This window comes from Cottoperca gobio, chromosome 4 (genome assembly GCF_900634415.1).
Source record: "Cottoperca gobio chromosome 4, fCotGob3.1, whole genome shotgun sequence".
In the NCBI taxonomy this organism is placed as follows: Eukaryota; Metazoa; Chordata; class Actinopteri; order Perciformes; family Bovichtidae; genus Cottoperca; species Cottoperca gobio.
The window spans coordinates 5617513-5637734 of NC_041358.1; the positions used below are offsets into that span (position 1 = coordinate 5617513).

The 20222-nt window shown below is 40.5% G+C and overlaps 1 protein-coding gene across 1 annotated transcript in view; it reads left to right on the plus strand.

The window, feature by feature from the left end:
• lpp (LIM domain containing preferred translocation partner in lipoma) overlaps window positions 1-20222 on the plus strand; it is a 121343-nt gene that overhangs the window by 86321 nt on the left and 14800 nt on the right. Inside the window, exon 10 of the mRNA XM_029429366.1 lies at window positions 8328-8497. Coding sequence (XP_029285226.1) covers window positions 8328-8497 — 170 coding nt within the window. The remainder of the gene's footprint in view (window positions 1-8327; window positions 8498-20222) is intronic.

The window sequence follows — 20222 nt, forward strand, 5'->3', positions numbered from 1 at the left end:
TGCAATTTGATACCACATTTAGATTGTAGACATTTCCTACATAAAATGCAGTCAAAGTACTTTACATTAAACTGTAAAAGAAACTTTGACATTGTTCATCCTTATGATGTTCATTAAGTCAAACCCTGTTTTTGAAAGTATTTATGGTCAGAGCCAGTTAATATATTTACATACTTAACTTACCTCTCTATATAGTATTAGAGTACTCTATATAGTAGTTTTCATTGTCCGTGGTGGAGTTTTAACTTGCATAAGTAAATTAACGTACGTAACTTAAGTTGTGCAACAATTGTACTTATTTAAACCCAAACCACGATCTTCTCTTAAACCTAACCGAGTAGTTTTGTTGCCTGTTTCTAACCAAACGGCGTTTTACAAGGTAAACCACATGTTTAAAACTGTGACCGTTACATTGAGCTATAGGCATTTGTTTGGTTTAGGGGTTGGAGGACTTGTTGGAAATGATGCATGCATTCAATCCAGCGTTACTGTTGTTGATTTTATCGCATTGACGTCCGCCTGACTGTGAACTGTTCACTCTCCTTCACCTACATCAGAGTTAATGCTAATGCTAACTCACAACACTTCCTACTGCAGCTGCTTCACATTAAAAGCATTCAACTGGCACATAACGGGATGGCTTTCTAAAAACACAACAGCACATGCTGCATGAAGTCAGATCAGGGAGGTTTTTATTAAAACAATGAGCCTTTTTTAGAGGCTTTGTAAACGGATACACCAAACACCAAACTTGATGTTGCCACAGTAACCTCAGGTTTTGCTCAATCAAAATATATCAAATTAAAATGAAAAAAATATATCAAGAGCAGAGACACATTATATTAAATATTTAAATAAAACAAAATGAAAAAAATAATTTTATACAATTAAAATAATAATAAGTTAATACAGTAGAAATAATAAAACTAAATGTATGGTAGTTTCTGGCAGACAACCACAATGATGAAGCGTGCGCAAAGGCCACCTAATGAAACGGACCGTGACTGATTAAAATGACAGATTTCTTTGGGTCTGAGAATTATTGCAAATATTTGGGATAATGTAAGTACACAACTCAAAACATAGGTCTGGTCATTTAGACGTTTTAATGTGTAAATGTTACGTATCATACCTTGATGTACAAACATATATGCATACAAATAAGTTGCACTATTACATGAACTTGATTCCACAGAGTACATTTTCTTTACCTACAATATTTAGTTTGAACCTGCCTGCCTTTTATTTGCCACAGTAATCTCCTCACAGGCCCTTTCAGTTTGAAGAGCCTCTAAGTGTTGCCTCTTTGTTGTACTGCGCTGTACTTTGTACGCATATGTATGTTGCAGCAACCGCTATGAGACAGAGGAGGATAATGCTGCTGGAAGGAGGTCAGCGACCACCCAGGGGCAGGGGGCGTCATATGAGGCGGTCTGGTGACATGGCAACTCGTCTAAATCCCATGCATCACTATACCACCTACAGTGGATTATAATATACGACTGTAAAAGACTAGATTATACAACACAATAGAGCGGATGATCCATCGTAGCTGCCTTTATAAGAGAAATGCCATATGTATGTCAGTGTGAGGCTACGGATTTGACTTCCAAGACCCCTCTTTGTTATGTAAATAATATTGTTGCTTATATTGTAAATCTACAAATGTGTCAGATTGAAAAGATTCTACAAAAACCTCCAGCTCCTCTGTTTAAACAGTCTATAATTCTGTTCTTTTATGAATGAGATCTTAGCAGTTGTCTGCTATGTCATCATCTTGTAATTGGTCACATGGTGTTTTCAATACTTCATCATATCTGTTACTGTTTTGAGCAGCGGGGGCAGTTTCATAAAACATGTTTTCCCAGCATAGTTTATGGGTCCTCTCTGCCATTTGTGTTGTCTCATTATCTCGTCCCAGCACTGCCGCTGACCTCGCAACGCTGCTTTCTAGTTTCTCAGCTGATGCAGAGTGCCAGCATGGGGCTTCTCTTCTCGGCGACAGAAGCCCGCTTTTTGGCAGCAGTTCACGTGAGGTGACCAAACACCCCCCCACCCCCACCCCTCTCTGCCCCCTCCTCCTCTCCTCTTCCTCCCCCGCCAGGCTCGGCGCTTGCTATCCTGCCTCGTTGAGACAGCTCCACTGAGGCTTGCAAGATCAGCTGCCGTGCGAGCCCAGCTGAGGCTTCCGGGCACTCACGTTGCTAGATTTCATTTGTGAGTGAGCGTTTGACCTCAGGAATGAGTAGACATCCGCATGCTCATGCACGCAAACGCAGACATAGTTGCAAGCACACGGGTGCGCCCGGATAAACGGCATACAAACACACAGACGTCTTTGAACTCGCAGCTTGTCCGTATATTGTGCAGCACACACACACACACACACACACACACACACACACACACACTCACCTGCCCCCCCCCCCTCTCTCTCTCTTTCACCCCATTCGCCAGCCCTGCTCGCTCCCTGGCACCCCTCCATGTCGCTCCTGCCAACCTGCTTCCAAAACATGTAACCTACACTCAGCCCCCCTCGCTCCGCCGCCGCAGGCCCTGACAGGCCGTGCAGTAATGCTTAGTGGCACAGGCTCGCCTATCCTCCATCCTCCACCATCGCCGCAGCAGTTCTGCAGATTGCTATTTGCTGACATTGGGAATGAGATTAAAGGCAGGGGTTAGGAACGAGGCATTTCGGAGATTGAAATGCAGCGATGACAGCTATTTCTCTTGTCATACTCAGGCAACTGAAGGCCACAGCATTGTCAGGCTGCACGGAGGGCAATCTGAAGCAACAAAGTAGATTAACCCAGAGGGGAAAGAGATGAAACGGCACACAAATCGTGGCCTGTGGCACTTCAGTAGCTGGCAGTTACACTCCTAATGTGTTCGACAGACTATTTTCTGCTGCTAACCACTCGCTGACCTATTGTTTATGTCTTTAATTAAGTGTGAAGAATTTATCACATTTTGGTATCTTTGTTTGTCCCACCTTTTTCAAGGTGTCACAATAAGTTAATGCTGCATTAGCAGGTGGAAACTTAATTACACCTCGTAAAAATGTGAAGTAGAGCAAGATAATTATCTGTAGCCACATCTCTATTAGTTGTGTTTTAAAGCATTCAGCGTTGTTGTGCTGGTGATGTTGGACCACAACATATGCAGTAGTTGAATCTGTTTTTATCACCATATCTATCGGATATTTTTAATCCAAGCACAAAACTTTAGTTGAAGTCCCAAAATGGATTGTGTGTTTCTTTTATTAGTTTTGGATACGAGCTACAGTTGCTGGCTTTGCCTTTGGGGTTTGCAAGGGTTGCACCAGCAGAATTGTATTCTTTAGTAACATAGTGTGAAAAGTTTTGGTCTCCCACAAAAAAGTTCCTTGCGATCCTTCTTTACATGCACGATCTTTGATTTCTGACGATGTAAGATCAAATTGAGCTGCAAGTGTGCTCCCTCTCTGCCTTTCATGCTGCTTCAATATCACGGCGTGAAAAAACAAAGAAGGCAAAGACTGAGGGAAATCTGAAGCGTTCTGCCACTCAACATCCCCCATTCCCAAACAACAGCGTCTCACTGCCACTACAAATACATTAGAAATCAATTATTTATGGAACAGAGTCAGGGCCTCTTTAATCTTTTCCTTTTATCCAATTAAATTGTCTAACCATTCTAAGCCTCTATAGCTCACAGGGAATGTGCTTCTTTAAAAAAGAGAAAAGAAGAAAAGATTTTTCTCTTCAGTCCTTCTTTTGACTTTCGATGTAACAGAGAAGAGACACTTCTGAGGGTTGAGGAATGAAAGGAAAGAAAGTGAGTAAAGTGTAAATGAACTCCCCCTCCCGCCCCGTCACCATTGCATTGGTTCTACAGGAACTATTTGAAGTTTTGATATTAAGGCTCTGGTTCCATTCCCCGCACAAAGGGACGCTGGGGAGCGGTGAGGCCTTTCATGATTCCTTTATGCCCAGCTGAAATAGTTCGAAAGTATTTGCGATCATCTCCACGGGGGTAAATACGATGTTGCTTCAATTGCTGTCCTGTATTATTCAAGAAGTCAATTGAAGTGGTGTCTCCAAAATTGAAAATGCTTACTTCCGACGCAGACGTGCAAAATTATTGAAGTGAAGCATTGTAAGCATTGTAAAACATTATCATACAGTAAGAGTGTCAGAGGAAAGATGTTCCAGACGCTCAGAGAAGCTTTACATTTTTACACTTTGTGGAATCATTTTCTCACCTCACGATGAAAGACGCTCTAGTAGAAGAATGCTTCAGAGATGAATGTTTGGCTGTATATTTAATGAAACGCAATGTTTAATTCTTTTAGCTCAAGTGGGATAACTTTAGTCTAAAAACGTTAAGTTCATGCGATAAATGTACCTCATTGACAACAATTTGGACAATCAATTAACCGTTTAAGTCTTTCATAAAGCAAACATGACAAACATTCACAAGTTCCAACCTCGCAAACAAGATAATTTACTACTTTTCTAGATGTAGCAGTGAAAGTTGATATCTTTGGGTTTTGGACTGACGGTCAGAGCTCATGGAAATTGTAATGAAAGGGAAATGACAGTCAGTACTTTCTGACATTTTTTAGACTAAAGTATGAATTCATTGCAGAAATGGACGGACTAATTAATACTGAAAATAGAGCTGAAAGGATTTGACCGTTAGTCGATTGATCACAATAACTTTGATAGGTTTAAATCTTTCTTAAAGCAAAGCTTCTCTGTTTTATTAAAGAAATATAATCGCAGTGCCATGTCTGACATGACATCACATGTAATGACGTTTCTATTTCACTATGTAGTCTTGCTTTTTAGGCTCTTGTTATCCAGATTGAATTAGTCCTTCTGAGTAATAAGCAGGAATGAAAAAGCATACAGTAGTTTTGAGGCCACTGTAAACAACCCTGCTCTTTGTTACATGTGAATGTATGTGTGGGCTGCTGATGTGTGCACGCAGCATGACATGTCTGCTTACACTATATGATGAATGTGTCTGTGTTTGTATGTACTCTCTACATGTGTGGCATGTCTGGTGCAAAGAGAGGTGTGTGTGTGTGTGTGTGTGTGTGTGTGTGTGTGTGTGTGTGTGTGTGTGTGTGTGTGTGTGTGTGTTTGGTAAAACTGTGTACACTGTACACACAGTCGCTCACAAATAGCTCCTGAGGGCCCTCGCGATCACAGACTGCCAAAAGGAAAAGGATTTCCGAGAGGTTTCCTTCTCGCTATTTAAAGTGGGAGCCCTGTGGGACATGTTTGGCATTCTCATCCACTCACTGAAGATGGCCTGTGATCTGAAGCCACTAACAGGCTCGACGTGCTCCGTCTCCGTCTCTCGCTCGCTCTCTCTCCCTGCCTCTTCCCCTCTGGCTCTCTGAAGTGATTACCCTGCTTGTGATTCCACTGACACCCACATGTCCCCCGGAGACGTGCCTTCACTAGTTTGTTTAATCTGCCTCCCTGTACAGTAGGTAACGCAGCCATAATTGAGGTGTGGATAGAGCTGTGGGAACAGATGAAACCAATAGCAGGTTTTATGTCTGCGCTATAAGTCGTGGATGACAGCAGTCGCTAAATTAACGTACAAAATGCTGCTGTGATAAGAATTCAAAATGTCAGCAGCTAAATGTCTTCAACAGCAATCTGTCAGCCCTTTGTCTCTTAATGTGTCCCCAGTCAATAAACGATGAATCCCTTTATAAGAGAGGCACAAACATCAGCGCTTAAATAAGGATTCGTTACTGGAAAAAGTTGCGGATCCAGTCATTCGTTAAGCAACTTTTCCTCTCTGAGGCTGACAATAAGATAATGAGTTATCTGAGATTAGAATACCATTAAGCGGGCCTCGCAGTCAAGCGGGTATTTGATCTCAACAACATATGACTTCCAAAAGTTGTGCTGATACCTGAGACAGATTCCGCTTTACACTCCGTTTGAATTTTTTGATATGAAAAACAGCGAGTGGAACTGTGAAAATGCGAGAATCAGATACTCTATCTCCCCCGGTTAGTGTCTCGCCTCTGTCTGTAACACGCTTGAACCGCTCTGTTCAGAACATACAGTGTCAATCATCGCCCAAATCAGCCTTTAGATGAAGCAAAAAATGTAAAAAGGAACAAAAAAAAGATCCATACAACTGAACTTGAATTAATTAAATATACTGTATCATGCTTCCTCTGAGAGATTGCATCTGTCCTCAGATGTAAAAAATAAAACATTCTCAGATATCTTTTTAAACCCTATTATTGTAAGATACCAGTAATTAAATTGACAGTGTTATTAATTGGGTTGAAGATAACTTGCATTGAGTCGAGGACATCTTAAACTCAATTAAAGATATCTCCAACTCAATTAAAGATATCCAAATGCCATGTCCCCCAATATGCAATCAGGCCCTTTCTGGCGCAATAATATCAGTTCACTTGTGCCCCTTTTACAAAGACTTGGTTGTACTTCTAAAGTTTTCTTTTTTATCATTTAAAGCCTGATTTCTTTTTTTTAAATAGATGTCGTCCATGTCACACTTTGGTGATGTCTATAGTTTCTTTAATGTGCCATAATTATAGTATTTAATCCTTCCTTATCCAGTGTTTGAAATAAAATGAAGATTAGGCACTTCTGACATCAGGAAATGAAGCATTTAAAGGGATAGCTCCATGAGTTTGGAACACGGTGGTATAAGTGGATTAATGGGCAACAGCGATAAATGGAAGCAAGTAGCAAAAACATTCTGGTTCCTAAACAACTGATTAATCAGCAACTATGTTGACAATCAAATAGGCGTTAACCCATTTATCAAGCAAAAATGCTGAACAAAAACCTCCAGATGTGAAGATTTGATGCTTTTCTCTTCTTGGGTTTTTGGATTGTTGATCAGGAAAAACAGATTGGACAAATAAGACCTGGAATAGACTTGGAAACTTGTGGATGATTTAGTGACCCTATAGATTTACGCGATGGCCATCAGTTCAAATGATTTCATCTTTGTTTGGATGGATAGATAGAAACGTTATCGTCTATAATGTGGAAATTGTCTTTGGCTTCACTACAATCAACATGAATAACAAATAACAGTAAGAAACAGTAAATCCATTGGCAGAGCTTGGAGTTCAATAATTGAACTGTCCATGGGACACATCTTTTTTCTAAACTTTTGGAGGCTCCGGACATGAAGCAATTCACATTGTGTGTAAAATGTACGGGACGGATCACTTGTTATGTCAAGAGCTTTCTTTTTGGTATTTGGTACATGTCTGCTGCTTTTTTTTGCATCGTGACGGATGGCTCTAAAAACCACACTACCCATAAGCCTCAGCTGCTTTATAGAAGAGGCCAGCCATGAGTACAGAATCCGGGGCGCCGGTAGCTCAGCTGGTAGAGCGGGTGCCCCATGTTCTAACTCTCCAGTTTCCTGTCCATCTCCAGAAGTACTATGTAATAGAGGGAATAAAAAGCCCCAAAGAAGAATCTGGATGTTGCAGAATGAATCCAAAAGGAACCCAGAATTTGATTGATTTGTTTATTTAGTAGAGTTTAAGCTCTGTGATTGAATATTTCTTACCAAGAAACACCGTGAGAGTCACAGTTAACTTCTCTCCTTGAGTGAAGTACTTAATGACTGCTGTTTCAAAAAGGAAAGCTCTTTGTCAAACCGAGCGGTAGATTGGCTCCGACTCTGAGTCACCTAACATTGTTTATGGAGAAAGGAATGGGACTTTTACTTCTGGAACCAGAACACACACGCACTTTAATGATAATGGAAATAATTATTAGATGCAGTCCTACTTAGGGATGGGAATCAAGAGTCAGTGAGAACCGGTGCCTTGGAATCTGGGACCGGAGCCATGGCAGAAAGAGAAAGAAACACTCGTATACACTCAAATACACCTATATGTGCTCTTTTTCCACCCAAATGATTCATCAGGAATCGATAAGGGAATCCATAAAGATTCGGACCAATAACAGAAATCATGGAACAGCCCCACTTGATTCTTCTAAATAGTAAGAAAATAGTTCCAGGATAATAGATATTTGACCTGGTTGTATCACTGTCCTGAAAGTGTGAGAGAATCTCTGCACGCTGCAGGATGTTCTATCAGCTCGAGCTGTTTGTTATGATCAGAGCTGCCAGTGCATGGAAACACTTTCCAGCTCATAACAATATACATGATTTGATCATTTGTTTGGATCTTGGTAGTGTTTTCAGTGAGTGGGATGTGCCTGTTGGTTTCTTGATGAATGTTATCTGACCTCAAATATCTGTGGATTTCTACTGAATCTGTTCTAAGCCTCCCCTCCTCTTCCTCTCCCCAGGGCGCTGTGCCAGCTGTGGAGAGAACGTAGTGGGAGAAGGCACCGGCTGCACCGCCATGGACCAGGTCTTCCATGTGGACTGCTTCGTCTGCATGACCTGCAGCACCAAGCTGCGTGGCAAGCCTTTCTACGCTGTGGAGAAGAAGGCGTACTGTGAGCCTTGCTATATTGTAAGTAACTTTTTTTCTGTCTCACCACCTAGTTTTGGTTATTTATATGTCCATGTTTCAAGTGTGCACATTATGATATCAGGGGGACATATATTCACATATTTTTACTTAAGCAAAGAAAATGAAATGTTGTGTTGTTTTCCCCTCGGCTCATACTTCAGTCATTCATGTTGCACATTCCACTGATGGAAGACATTTATTTATTTATTTTCTACCAATGGGTCTATATTATTATCTAATCATTTTTAGTAGAAAGCGGAAAAGGCTGTTTCCAGCAACAAAGCCCTGAAACACCTGCTCTATGCTAGCTGCCCAACATGAGTAAGGACTTAAACATGACTCTAAACAAACGCTGATGTTGCTCAGTGTCTGCTGGATGTATAAGTTATAACTGTTTGCCAACACGTTACCCATATCAGATTTATAAGGTGATAATGTGTCAGTGAGCCTGTTATGCTGCCCCCAAGTGGCCAAAATCAACAAATGCAGGTTTGAGACACCTGTTGTTGACTTGACCGTGACATCAGAGCCTAACATTAATAGCAGCTCTGAAATGAAATAATAGCTTCAGATTGTCTAGACTTCCCACTACTTCACTTGTTTGGCCCAGCTCAACCTGCTAGATTATAAATGTGTTCCCCCTGAATAATGATAATAGAGATGTATTCATTGTCTTTTTATAATAGAGGGTTTTCAGATATCTCTTCCTTGGTGAATTAGTTGATGATTATATTGTTGTCACTGCTCATCAGTGAGCTGATGCATAACTATCTGCAGTTACAGCTGATAAGCAGTCAGATATGGTTTAAATGCTCTTATTAAAATCATGTTAAAATGTAACACGGTGTTAATTCTCTTTGTGGATTACATAATGCAGATGTTTCCGTCTCTTCTGTTTCGTCATCTTTTCTAAATCAGTCTTAACAAAACTCGACCAGACTGTAGAAATGTCTGACAGTGGGATGTCCCAGAAGGGTTTCTTCAGTTCTTTTAAATGTTTCGGTGTTTTTATTCCTTCTTACAAAACACATGAAAGTATTTCCTTGCACAATATTGTCAGGAAAGACTCATCGAGACTCAGGAAATAGTTTTGCAGAAGTGTTTCCCTAATTTAGTTTCATCAGAAAATGGTTCAGATTCGCTGGATATGAAGGGGTCGAGGTTTCTTATTGTCAGCAGTATTGTGGGTACGTTTGTAGGTCATTCCTGGAAGCTGAGACGGGAAGTAGCTGTGTGACGCAATCAGCCTTTACAATGGCAATGTTGTGCAATCCCTTTCAACTATCACTTTAGTTTTCATTAAGGAATATGTGATTGAGATTATTGGATTCAAATTGTACAAGTTTTAAAACTTGAATGAGACTGTGATATACAAATGAAGCCAGGAAGCGAAATATAATCATTAAAGGTGAACTCTGTGTCGTATATGAAAAAGGTTGTATAAACCCTTTTTTGCTCCAGAGGGAGCTGTGAAGTCTGATACAGGTCCTTTAAGTGAAGTTTCAGCATCAGTTGGGTTTGAAACTAGAATTGAGCTTCAGACGTCTGTTACCTGCTGCTCATCTCTGCTTGAGGCCAGTAGATCCAAGTGGTCGAGTTGCATTGTGGGCAATGTGGTCACCATGTTTTGACAAGGGAGGTTGCTTGAAATAAAATAAAGAATATCTGTGGTTCTGCTGCATCGATTTTGATCCTTTTTTATTACCTCCGCCAAGGAGGTTTGATTTGTTGGTTTGTTTGTTTGTCAAGCCCTAAAACCAATGTTTGCAGTTATTTGCCAATGAAACACAAACGTTCCAGATTGTAGACACTTTCAAAGAGAGATGATCGGGCTTGTACCAGTAGCTAGTTGATGAAAAGGTTTCTTTGTATTTGATGGATGAAGCATCTTGACGAACAGGGCAGCTTAAAAATAACTCCTGATATATACAGTAGTTGCATTTTAGAAAATGAAAATGGAACGATGACTATTCGTCCTAAAGAAATAAATCCGAGCACACACTGATATCGTTGATGTTTCTGACACATCACATTAACACATACATACAATTTTCCTTCACATCACTTGCAGGAATTGGCTTGATATGCACTTTACCAGGGAAGTCTGGAAGTTGAGCTACATGACGTTTAAACCAGTGGCAGGCCATGTCTTAAATCATCTCTTTTCAGAAGCACTCACTGTGATTGTAGTTGTCTTGTCTGGAAGTTCTCCAACTCTGATACATGCGCTAAAGAGGAGCGGGATAATTTAAGAACTTTATTTATGCATTTCATCAGCATAAATGTTCTTCTGGCATAAGATCAAAAGGATGGGGGAAATCTGAATTTCTTAATGAAAGTAATTTCTTCTTCTTTTATTCCCATCCTCAGGGTCATATGCCTCTGTACGATTAGAGAATGAACGTAAGAGCTGAGTCTCTGAAGAGAAATGTCAAATCCCAGAGAGAGAGGAAAACTTCACGCTAGGCTCCAAGTCAGTCAGTCTAGGAATCTCTCTGAGCAAACGACCGTTAATGATACACTGTGTATTTGCTTTTTGCTTTTTTCCGTAGATTCCCGTTCTTTTCTCAAACTGCCCCGTTATCTTAGCAGCAGCTTAACCCCTTATTTGTAAAATTGGTGGAGTTGCTCTTTAACTTCAGATTGTTTTGTGTTAAATTACATGAATCTATCTAGAATGCTTAAAATCGGTATTCTTGATTGATGCTTTTTGACAAATTCAGTGTTATATGTGTACACAGGCATGAATTTATTTTTGCTGATTCAGAATAAGTTAAAACTACATTTGAACGAGCTCTATGTGAGATTTTGAACAATAATATAACAGCAAACAAATATCAGCTATAGGAAGATATAGTGGAGTAATGGTTTCCTGTGTGTGTGTGTGTGTGTGTGTGTGAGATCCAAGCTTCCCTGTTTTTTGTGGAACGAGTATAAACTCATTTTGCATTGTATATCTTCATCCCATAGGTTTTGTCTTGTACAGTACCTCTGGCAGAGTATTACATTTAGAATATCTTTCAGATCTAACAGGTGCCTGAGGAAGCTCGCTGTGTAGAATCTGTATAATAGTATGCAAAAATGTATCCATCCCTTTGCCAGAAATTGCAGGAATACATTTTGCATGCCACGGTGATTGCCATCCAATACATTTTATTTTTCTGCCATATATCAAAGTAGGCGATCAGCAGCCTCCTTATCTAGACTCAGACTTTACATATTCTGTGGAACAATACCGGCATTTATATTTGCCTCATTCAAACTGTTTGTCCAGATATTGTTCCTTCCATTTAGTAATGTGCAGGAACTCTCGGACACGGATCTGTGGTCATCGCTTGTCTACTTCCTGATTTTACAACCTGCTTTGTCTCTGTCTCACTAACCTCAGTCACACCACAGGCCCACAGGTTGTAGGGCAGTAATCAGCCTTTGTCCTTGGTGATTCCATGGCTTTCCACCAAAGAGGACTTATCGCTGCTTATTTGAATGCACAACCACGTTGATAAACTGTACAGACACTCAATTAATGTCTCGTTTTGCATGGAGTGCTTTGTAATCATGTTAACGTGACAACATCAGGTTGCCATTGGGTTTTTTTCTCCCTTGTCTAATGCGTCTCAGCCTGAGGTGTCCCACAGCTTCCCCCATTCCATGTTTGCACACATGATAAGATTTAAAGTATTTGTGAGTGTGCAAACGCCACCCGGCGAGCCGTCCGTTGTTGTTACTGAGAGACAGCAGTTTTGAGTTTTAGTGCCACTAAGTGTTTTCCAAGAAAGCTCTCATGTGAAGCATTTCCCAGCAGATTCAAAGTATTGCTGACTGTGTGTTTTCTGCAAACAGTAACAAATTAATCATAGCGCATCTTGAAATTCACAAATAAGAGAGGAACCCAGTGGAGCTGGACGATGTAACAACAGCATTTTCCATAACAGCCAGGCATCTCAGGGTCACTCGTAATTGGAGATCCAATAATGCAACCAGATCTACGATGACATTTACTCTTTGTTTGTATGCATTTGGTTTGCGTTTGGTTCTAACTACAGTAAACCTTTGTAGATTTTAATTGATATCTTGTTAATTGAGTCAGTCATCTTGCAGTTACAGTTTAAGTGTACTGTATACTTTCGCTGCTCTACCTTGCCATCAGACGTTCCTTTCTGACGGAGAACTAAAGCCACTGCTGTAGGTAATACACTGTTTAGGGATACGTACCTCACACATCCCCACAAAAATCTGAACTATCCCTTTAAGGGACAGAAAGTTGAAGGTTTTAGGCCTTTTTATATTCTTGAAGAACACACTCTGTCAAAGCTTTCTGAGAGCAGAGATATGAGGTCTAATACATTTAGGAATAGTGCTCCACTTTAGTGGAAAAGTGCTGTAATTTGACAAACCAAGAGCCCACTCAGTGTGGCAGCTTTTGTGTGAATACACCAGCTATAGACAGTGTCATGTGTTATGATTACGTCCAGGTATGTGCTGAGAGTTACTTGTATTTGCTGTATTTACTCTTGGACCAGTTTCTCTGGCGAAGTCATGTCTGTTGTAATTACAGAAACGTTAGTTATAACCCTTTTTCATGAGATTTTCATGAAAATAAACTCTATTTTTGATACTATTTATGGTCTTGTAACATATTTAAATTCTCTCTATATGGTCATTTTCATTGTAAGTTTCTTCCTGCGCTGGGTTCGTACAGGGATTCACAGGGAGCAATGCTTCATGTAATTACATTGTCTCTCTCTGATGTCAGGCTCACTGTTTAGCGATCAGCTACATCAACTTACCGCTACTGCTAGGCTAACATTTCGTACTGCTACTGGTTACATTGAGTGCTTTGTAGTGGAGAAACATGGGGCTTTTATTGCGAAGCAGTCACAGGAAATGTGTTTGTACCAGAGGTCTGACCTGACAGCTGTTCATCACAAATGCATCTATAAAAAAACTAACATTTTGTTTCAGTTTGAAATATTTCAGGGAGTAATGGAACAGGACTGCAGGCGACATGAAATCAGATCAGCGATTGCGATTATTATTATTATTATTGACTGACTTCTTGATTAAAACTATGCAAGTTTGTTTTGCTGCTCTGTAAACGGACACACTAGTTGCTCATCTGTTGTGTTTCTGACAAAAAAGCTGCTCAACCAGTAACTGCTGCTGTCGCCAAATTAATCAGGACTGTAATCTTAAGGATAATATTGAACGTGACGACTCATCTTTAGTTTAGTTTATTTATTTATCTGCACAACTAGGATACAAAATACATACAATAAGGAAAACAATAATTACAATGCAGTAGAGGAAGGATGCCTGAAAGGCTTATTCACAGTATTTATCTATTTAAACAAATGAAAGAAATGACATCAGTACTAATCAAAGATGAACCAAAACAAACAAAGAACCCATAGCACAAAGAGTATTTATATTATTAATATTATTTACAAAACACACGCAAGCTTACAAAGTAGTAAAAGGAAAGAAAAAAGAAAAGAAACTAGAATAATAATATAGATACAACCAACATAAGCATCTTGCCATAAGATTCAAGATGAAATGGTACATTTCTTTAAATGTGTCATAAAAGTGTCCAGGAAGTGTCATATTCAGTGAATTCTATAACTGTGGACCTCTGAATTAGATTTTATAAAGGATGTGTTGGTGTACGACAATAAGGTATAAATACAAATAATGTTTTGCCTGGTGGAATATGAGTTCATGTCTGAAGATAAAATAAAAAAGTTCTGAAATGTATCTTGGAGATCTTACTTGCAATTAATGCATTTTAACATAAACAAGCATGATTGAAAAACATTTATCTTATCTATAGACGGCAGTAAATATTTTCTAAACAGAGATGGATCTCCTCTGGTCGGTAAGATATGATGGATATGTAGAGTTGAATGAGAAGAAGGATAGATCAGAGAACCAACTTTTCTCAATATACCGAGCATGTTTATTGACCTCTTGTTCAAAATGTTTATTTTGTCTGTCATCTACAATAAGTCCTAAGAAATCTTATACGCTCATTTCTTACAATATTCACTAAACTAAAAGCAACTATCTCAATATTTATACACTAATAAATGATAAGTGTAGCAAATGAAGTTATTTTGTACCAGCAGTCATTACACCTTCTAGAGAGCTCAAGACAAAATGTCAGCACATCTATTTGAAATTTAACCGCGAGAGCATATTAGTTAACGGCACTGAAGCAACAGGGATTCCTTCTGTATGTGATAGCTCTGCTGGTCTTTGAAGAAGTTCAGCAGTGGGAATCAGTGTCACTGAGGTTAATTGCTTACACAGAGTACCATGCCTACTGTTCTTAAGCTTTTTCTATGTCATCCATATCTGCATTGTTACTAGTTCTTGCAGATTTCTCCAGCAATTGAGTTGAAAACGTCTCCTTAGCTGCCCCTGCTTCAGGTTCTGTGCTGGTAAACACATCCATTCAATCTGCTTTACTGACACCAGCCAATGGTGAAAGGGTTGCAGACAATGCTCAGTTCCCTGTTTGAGGTAGAATCACATCTCCACATGTTTATACCAGCACTTCCCATGATTATAGATCCTCCAAAGTGCAGCCGGTTTAAGTGTACTGTAATGAGCCTGATTTCAGTAACACAAGGTCACGCCAGGAGCGGAGTTTCATATTGAAAGAGCAGTAATAAAGAGATAGGGATTTGCCCACACAAAAACCCTAATCTATTTCTGCCTCTTTTGACAAAATTTCAGAGACCACCAAGGTCACGGACGCCAAGTTGCTCAAATGTAATTACGTTCATTATCTGGTGTTGTACTATGGCTCTGTTATTTAAAATAAATGGGCTTAGATCTCATTGGCTACACTCTCCCGAAGATTTTCTATTCTGCCATTGTAGAGGAAGAGCTGCACACAGCAGCCCTGACCTGCCAGTCACCAGGAAACGTTCATGATTGACTGATGAGCTTTTACCCTCCGTGTCTTGGAAAGAGGTGCAGTCAGCCTCGCTGCTCGCCCCATTCATGTTGCCTTTTCTTATGGCTTAACTGGCGGGCTGCTTTTTTTTGTGTATAATTAATTTTCACATGCAGACCCACTTTTTTTCAGCATAAACTCCTAATAAGATTTTTAATCTTAATTTTATCACCAGTAAGGACTCTTGAAGTTGAAAGCACCGTTTCTGAGGGACTCAGTTTACCAATCTACAATCTAAAATGATCTTATTAACAAAAGCAAAGTAACTATAAATCAGTGTTCTAAGTTTAAAAATATAATTTACCACATTTTTGAAACATGTAAATTACACACTTTGTAGAGAAAATATTCCACATTTCATACTTTTTCGAGCAGCATTCTTTTTTATCACAAACATTTTATTTTTTAATTATTGAATTATTTCTTTTTAATGATTCTACGCCTGCTTCGCGTATAAGAGAAGCCTGAGAAAGAAGATAAAGAAGTCTGCATTCGCCCAATCACACGTTTGATTCATGTGTTAATACAGTTTAAAGTAATACATACAGTAGCTTTTATTCAAACGTAATGTTGCACTAATTGTTTTCTCAGTGTCTCACATTTTGTGATACAATATATTTATTGTAAAATTAAAGAGGGAACTATGTGACTTTTATTTTGGGAGTGTCCAATGTTGTATGCATTTTGGTGTAATATTTCCCAGTGTATATAAACAAACTACAGAGCCCTTGCACTTCCCTCTTGTATACAATCAGCTTTGATGATGGGAACAGCCCAAGCCAAAAAGCGTATTTTGAAAGACTAGAAACAACAATGCCACCTTGTTTGCCGTCATGCATTTGGGTAAACTTGAACTTTCAGTCGATGCAATCCTGGGCACCTTTTCTCGAATTTGTTGAGACGAGATGAAAATGGGTTGATATCTACTTCCTACTTAGTAGCATTGAAGAGATTACCTGTTCTTTTTTGTCACTATAGATGAAGGACACTTTGCTTTATAAATGTTAAATGTATTCCATGCAGGGGAACTTCTGCAGTTGCTAGGAGGAACTATATGTATGTTTGTGTTTAGGAGGAAAGTAAGCGTTCAGATAGAATTGTCCAAATTGGTTTGATTCTGAGAGGTTATAAGTTTCAGCCAAGCTGCAACCTCCGGGTCTGAGAAGTGAAGCCAAAGCTGAAGTGGATTAAACCTGCATTCTCTCTAACGGCCAGCAGGGGGCGACTCCTCTGGTTGCGTAAAGAAGTCAGTTTGTATAGAAGTCTATAAGAAAATGATCCGACTTCTCACTTGATTTATTACCTCAGTAAACATTTTCCTCATGAGTTTATGGTCTCAATCAGTCATTTCAAGTCTTCTTCAGTACGGCGTGATGTTCATCTTCTAAATGATGGTCCCAGCTAGAGTAAAATAGACGATAAAGCAGGGTATGCTATAGGGCGTGGCTATCTTGTGATTGCCAGGTCACTACCACGGTGTTGTTCGGTTTGGTTGTTGTTTTTCACAAAAGTTTTTTCTAACATTTTGACCACCTACAAATTTCTAAAGCATTCGGTTGTACTTAGCTCCCCCCTCTTGTGTCGCTTCTGATTCCAAAAACCAAGATGGCGATGTTCAAAATGCCGAACTCGATGCTTCAAAACTGAAGTCCACAAACCAATGGGAGACATCATGGTGGCTACGTCCACTTATTTTATACAGTCTATGGCTACAACACAGTAGAACTACACACCTCCACCAACCTGATATATTTATATTAATATATATGCATTTCATTATTTTTATGCATTTCTTTGTAATTTATTTTTATTATTTAAACGTATTTTTGTTGTGGTGTTACTTCATATATACTTTAAATGTGGAGGTACGTCATACAAGGTTGTTAACTAGTGCTCTAATTGTGTTTACTAAATTTTACAATTGAGGTCAAACGCCCCAAATGAATCTAGATAGCAAAGGGAAGTTTCCGAGGGTGGCACAGCACCCAGAGGTGACAGGCATGGTGCCAGCTGTATTGGGGCTCCTGGTAATGGATGTCCTCCATTGCAGACTACTCTCCCACCTAACAATGGGATATCCCCAAGAACTCCCCTAAAGCCTCTGCTGTCATTGTGAGAGGGGATATACGATACAATACATCACAGAGACGTAAACAAGTACAACACAGAAAAAATAAAGTTTGTAATGTTGCTTCCCTGACAGTATTATGGCTCTAATTAGAAATGACTTCACGCCACCCACACACCTGTCACTTCTCTGTGATGGATATCCAGGTAGTCAGATCCAGAGGCTTGCAGCCAGTGTGGTGAGTTCAGGGCCCTCATATGCTCGCCGTTGTGGCGCTGCACCTCACTGTTGGCGACTCTGCATGTTTGCGAGCGGCTGCACAGCTGCTGCTCACGCTGGGAGAGCTGCCACGCACACGTTGAGCAGCACGGCAGGTAAACACCCACCCTGGCTCTACTTGTTGTCTGCGGCACGCTCACGAACGCGGCAGCGGCTAGGCTTTCTGCTGACTTCATCATCAAATATTCATGGCTGTCTGCATTAGCTTGCAGAGTTCTAATTGAGTTCTGTATATTCAGACGTGATTAACTCGGTCTAATTCCTCAAAGGAGTGAGCCAATTAGATAGCACTTGCATGAATAGGATTTCACATCTTAGTACGTCTCCAGACTTGCCAAGACAATTATGTGTGTGTATAATTCTGCTGTACAGTGGGTGTGAGCCCAGGAACTCAAGCAGGTCATTATTTCTTATTACTGATCCGCCCTACAGGAAATGCATCTGTCCTATCCATTACAAGCAAGTCAATGAAGGTGTTGTTATAGGAATACACTGTTTGGACAAGACAGGAGAGATTGATTCCAAACACTGGGCCCTCTAAACCTTCCTCATGTTTTTTGTCTAAGCACACCACCCCCCCTCAGGAACGAGCAGGAGAAAAATATTCGTGACCCAGTGCTGACCCACCACAATGTCACTCTAACTCATGGCATGAGAGAACTACTGCCGGGGTCTTTGTCAGTTTCTCTCTGTAACCAGAGCAGGAGACATTGCCCAAAGTCCAGAGGGGTCACATTCTGCTGCAGAGCTGAATTTAAGGCAGACAGGCAGGCCGGCCACTTTGCCTGAGCCGGAGAGAGAGATCCGGGCCCCCACTGCCACCTTTTATTCCTTAAAGAAAGGCCTGAGCAAGGCATGATCTGCGTGTCAGCCCTGTCCCTTCACGTTGGCTGCAGCCTGATATTATCACTTAGCTAAAATAAGAAATGTGCGTGAACAAATCCATGACACAGCTGAGCGTAACGGAATGGATGAATATTTAAATCTTATTTGACACGTGCAGTTTTTGTTTCTTTCTCAAAACTCTGAAGTGGAAACCTGCACAGGCGGAGCAGCCGCTGGTAAAAAGGATCTCCGGGCCGCGGCTGCTCATAAAGCGTCCAGGCAGAGATATAAACTAAATGTTAAAAAACAAATCAGGATGGGAGGCTCTGACAGGATGCCGTTTCTGTGCAGGCTGGTCATCCATAACCCGGTGTGAATTTATTACACCGACAGACAGGCCGAGCTGAGCTGAGCAGGCTGGACCTGCACTCAAACCTCGCCGCACTCGTCCTCACTGACTGGCGTGCACACAGATGAGTGTCACAAACGCTCCGTCTGAGTTATACAGCTGATAGTTTCAAGGTCACTGATCCTCACGAGTTACCAAACCATTAAGAGAATCGCTTTCCGTTGCGTGACATGCTCGCACCCACACGTAAACGCACACCTCAGTCATCTGCATCCAGGCAGCAAGAGAAGATTTGAGTGGGTGATTTACATAACATGCTGATGTATGACAAGATTTTGTGTCAAGTCATGTTAATACACCTTCATATACTCCACAATGTGCGCCCGATGCTTACACACTGCACAGACAGATGCCAGGGGAGCGATGGTCACTGGAAAGCAATCGCTGATATGTCAAATTTAATTTAAACTGGATGTCAAGAGGCTGGGGATGGGATCGTGTCGAGGGAGTTGAACCACAGGGTGGGGAAACAGCAGGGGGTTGCTCACTTGTTAACCTTCGCAGGATGTGGTGGGAGAGATGATCATGATCACTTAGCTCGACGAGGTGAAAGGAAACACACACACACACACAGTTACACACAGACCTCTCCACCTCCTCGGCCTGAGCAGACCACAGATCAGGGAAGGGTGGTGCTCCCACGATCCCTTCTCAAATGTGTGAAGATTTAAATGAGCTCCCTCAAACAAGATTTCTGGCATTTTCTGACCTCCATGATTCAGCCTAAGAATGTGGAAAAAAAATGTTTTCCCTTCAAACCTGGTACACAATATCTTATCTACTGCTTTTTGAAAAGGTTTTCCGACTGACTCAATTTATCTCCAAAAACTACACAAATATAAATGACTGTAAATGTGATACGTGTGTTACATTATTATGCCATGACTTTAAAGGGATTGTTCCAATGTTTTGAAGTAGAGTTGTACGAGGTACTTATCTATAGTCTGTGTGTTACTACAGTAGATGGCGGTTGGTGGCACCGGCAGTTTGGAGAAACACACAGATGTACTGCTGTGGACGGGGCAGCAGCAAAACATATTCGAGCCAGCTAAATAAAGTCAATATCAGTTTAAGTGTGCACTATATTTAGAATTTTTTCACCTCTTTACCTTTCTGTCAGACAGCCCTTCCCAACGGGGAAAGTCGTTACCTATGCTCTCTTATCAAAGCCACCAGACTC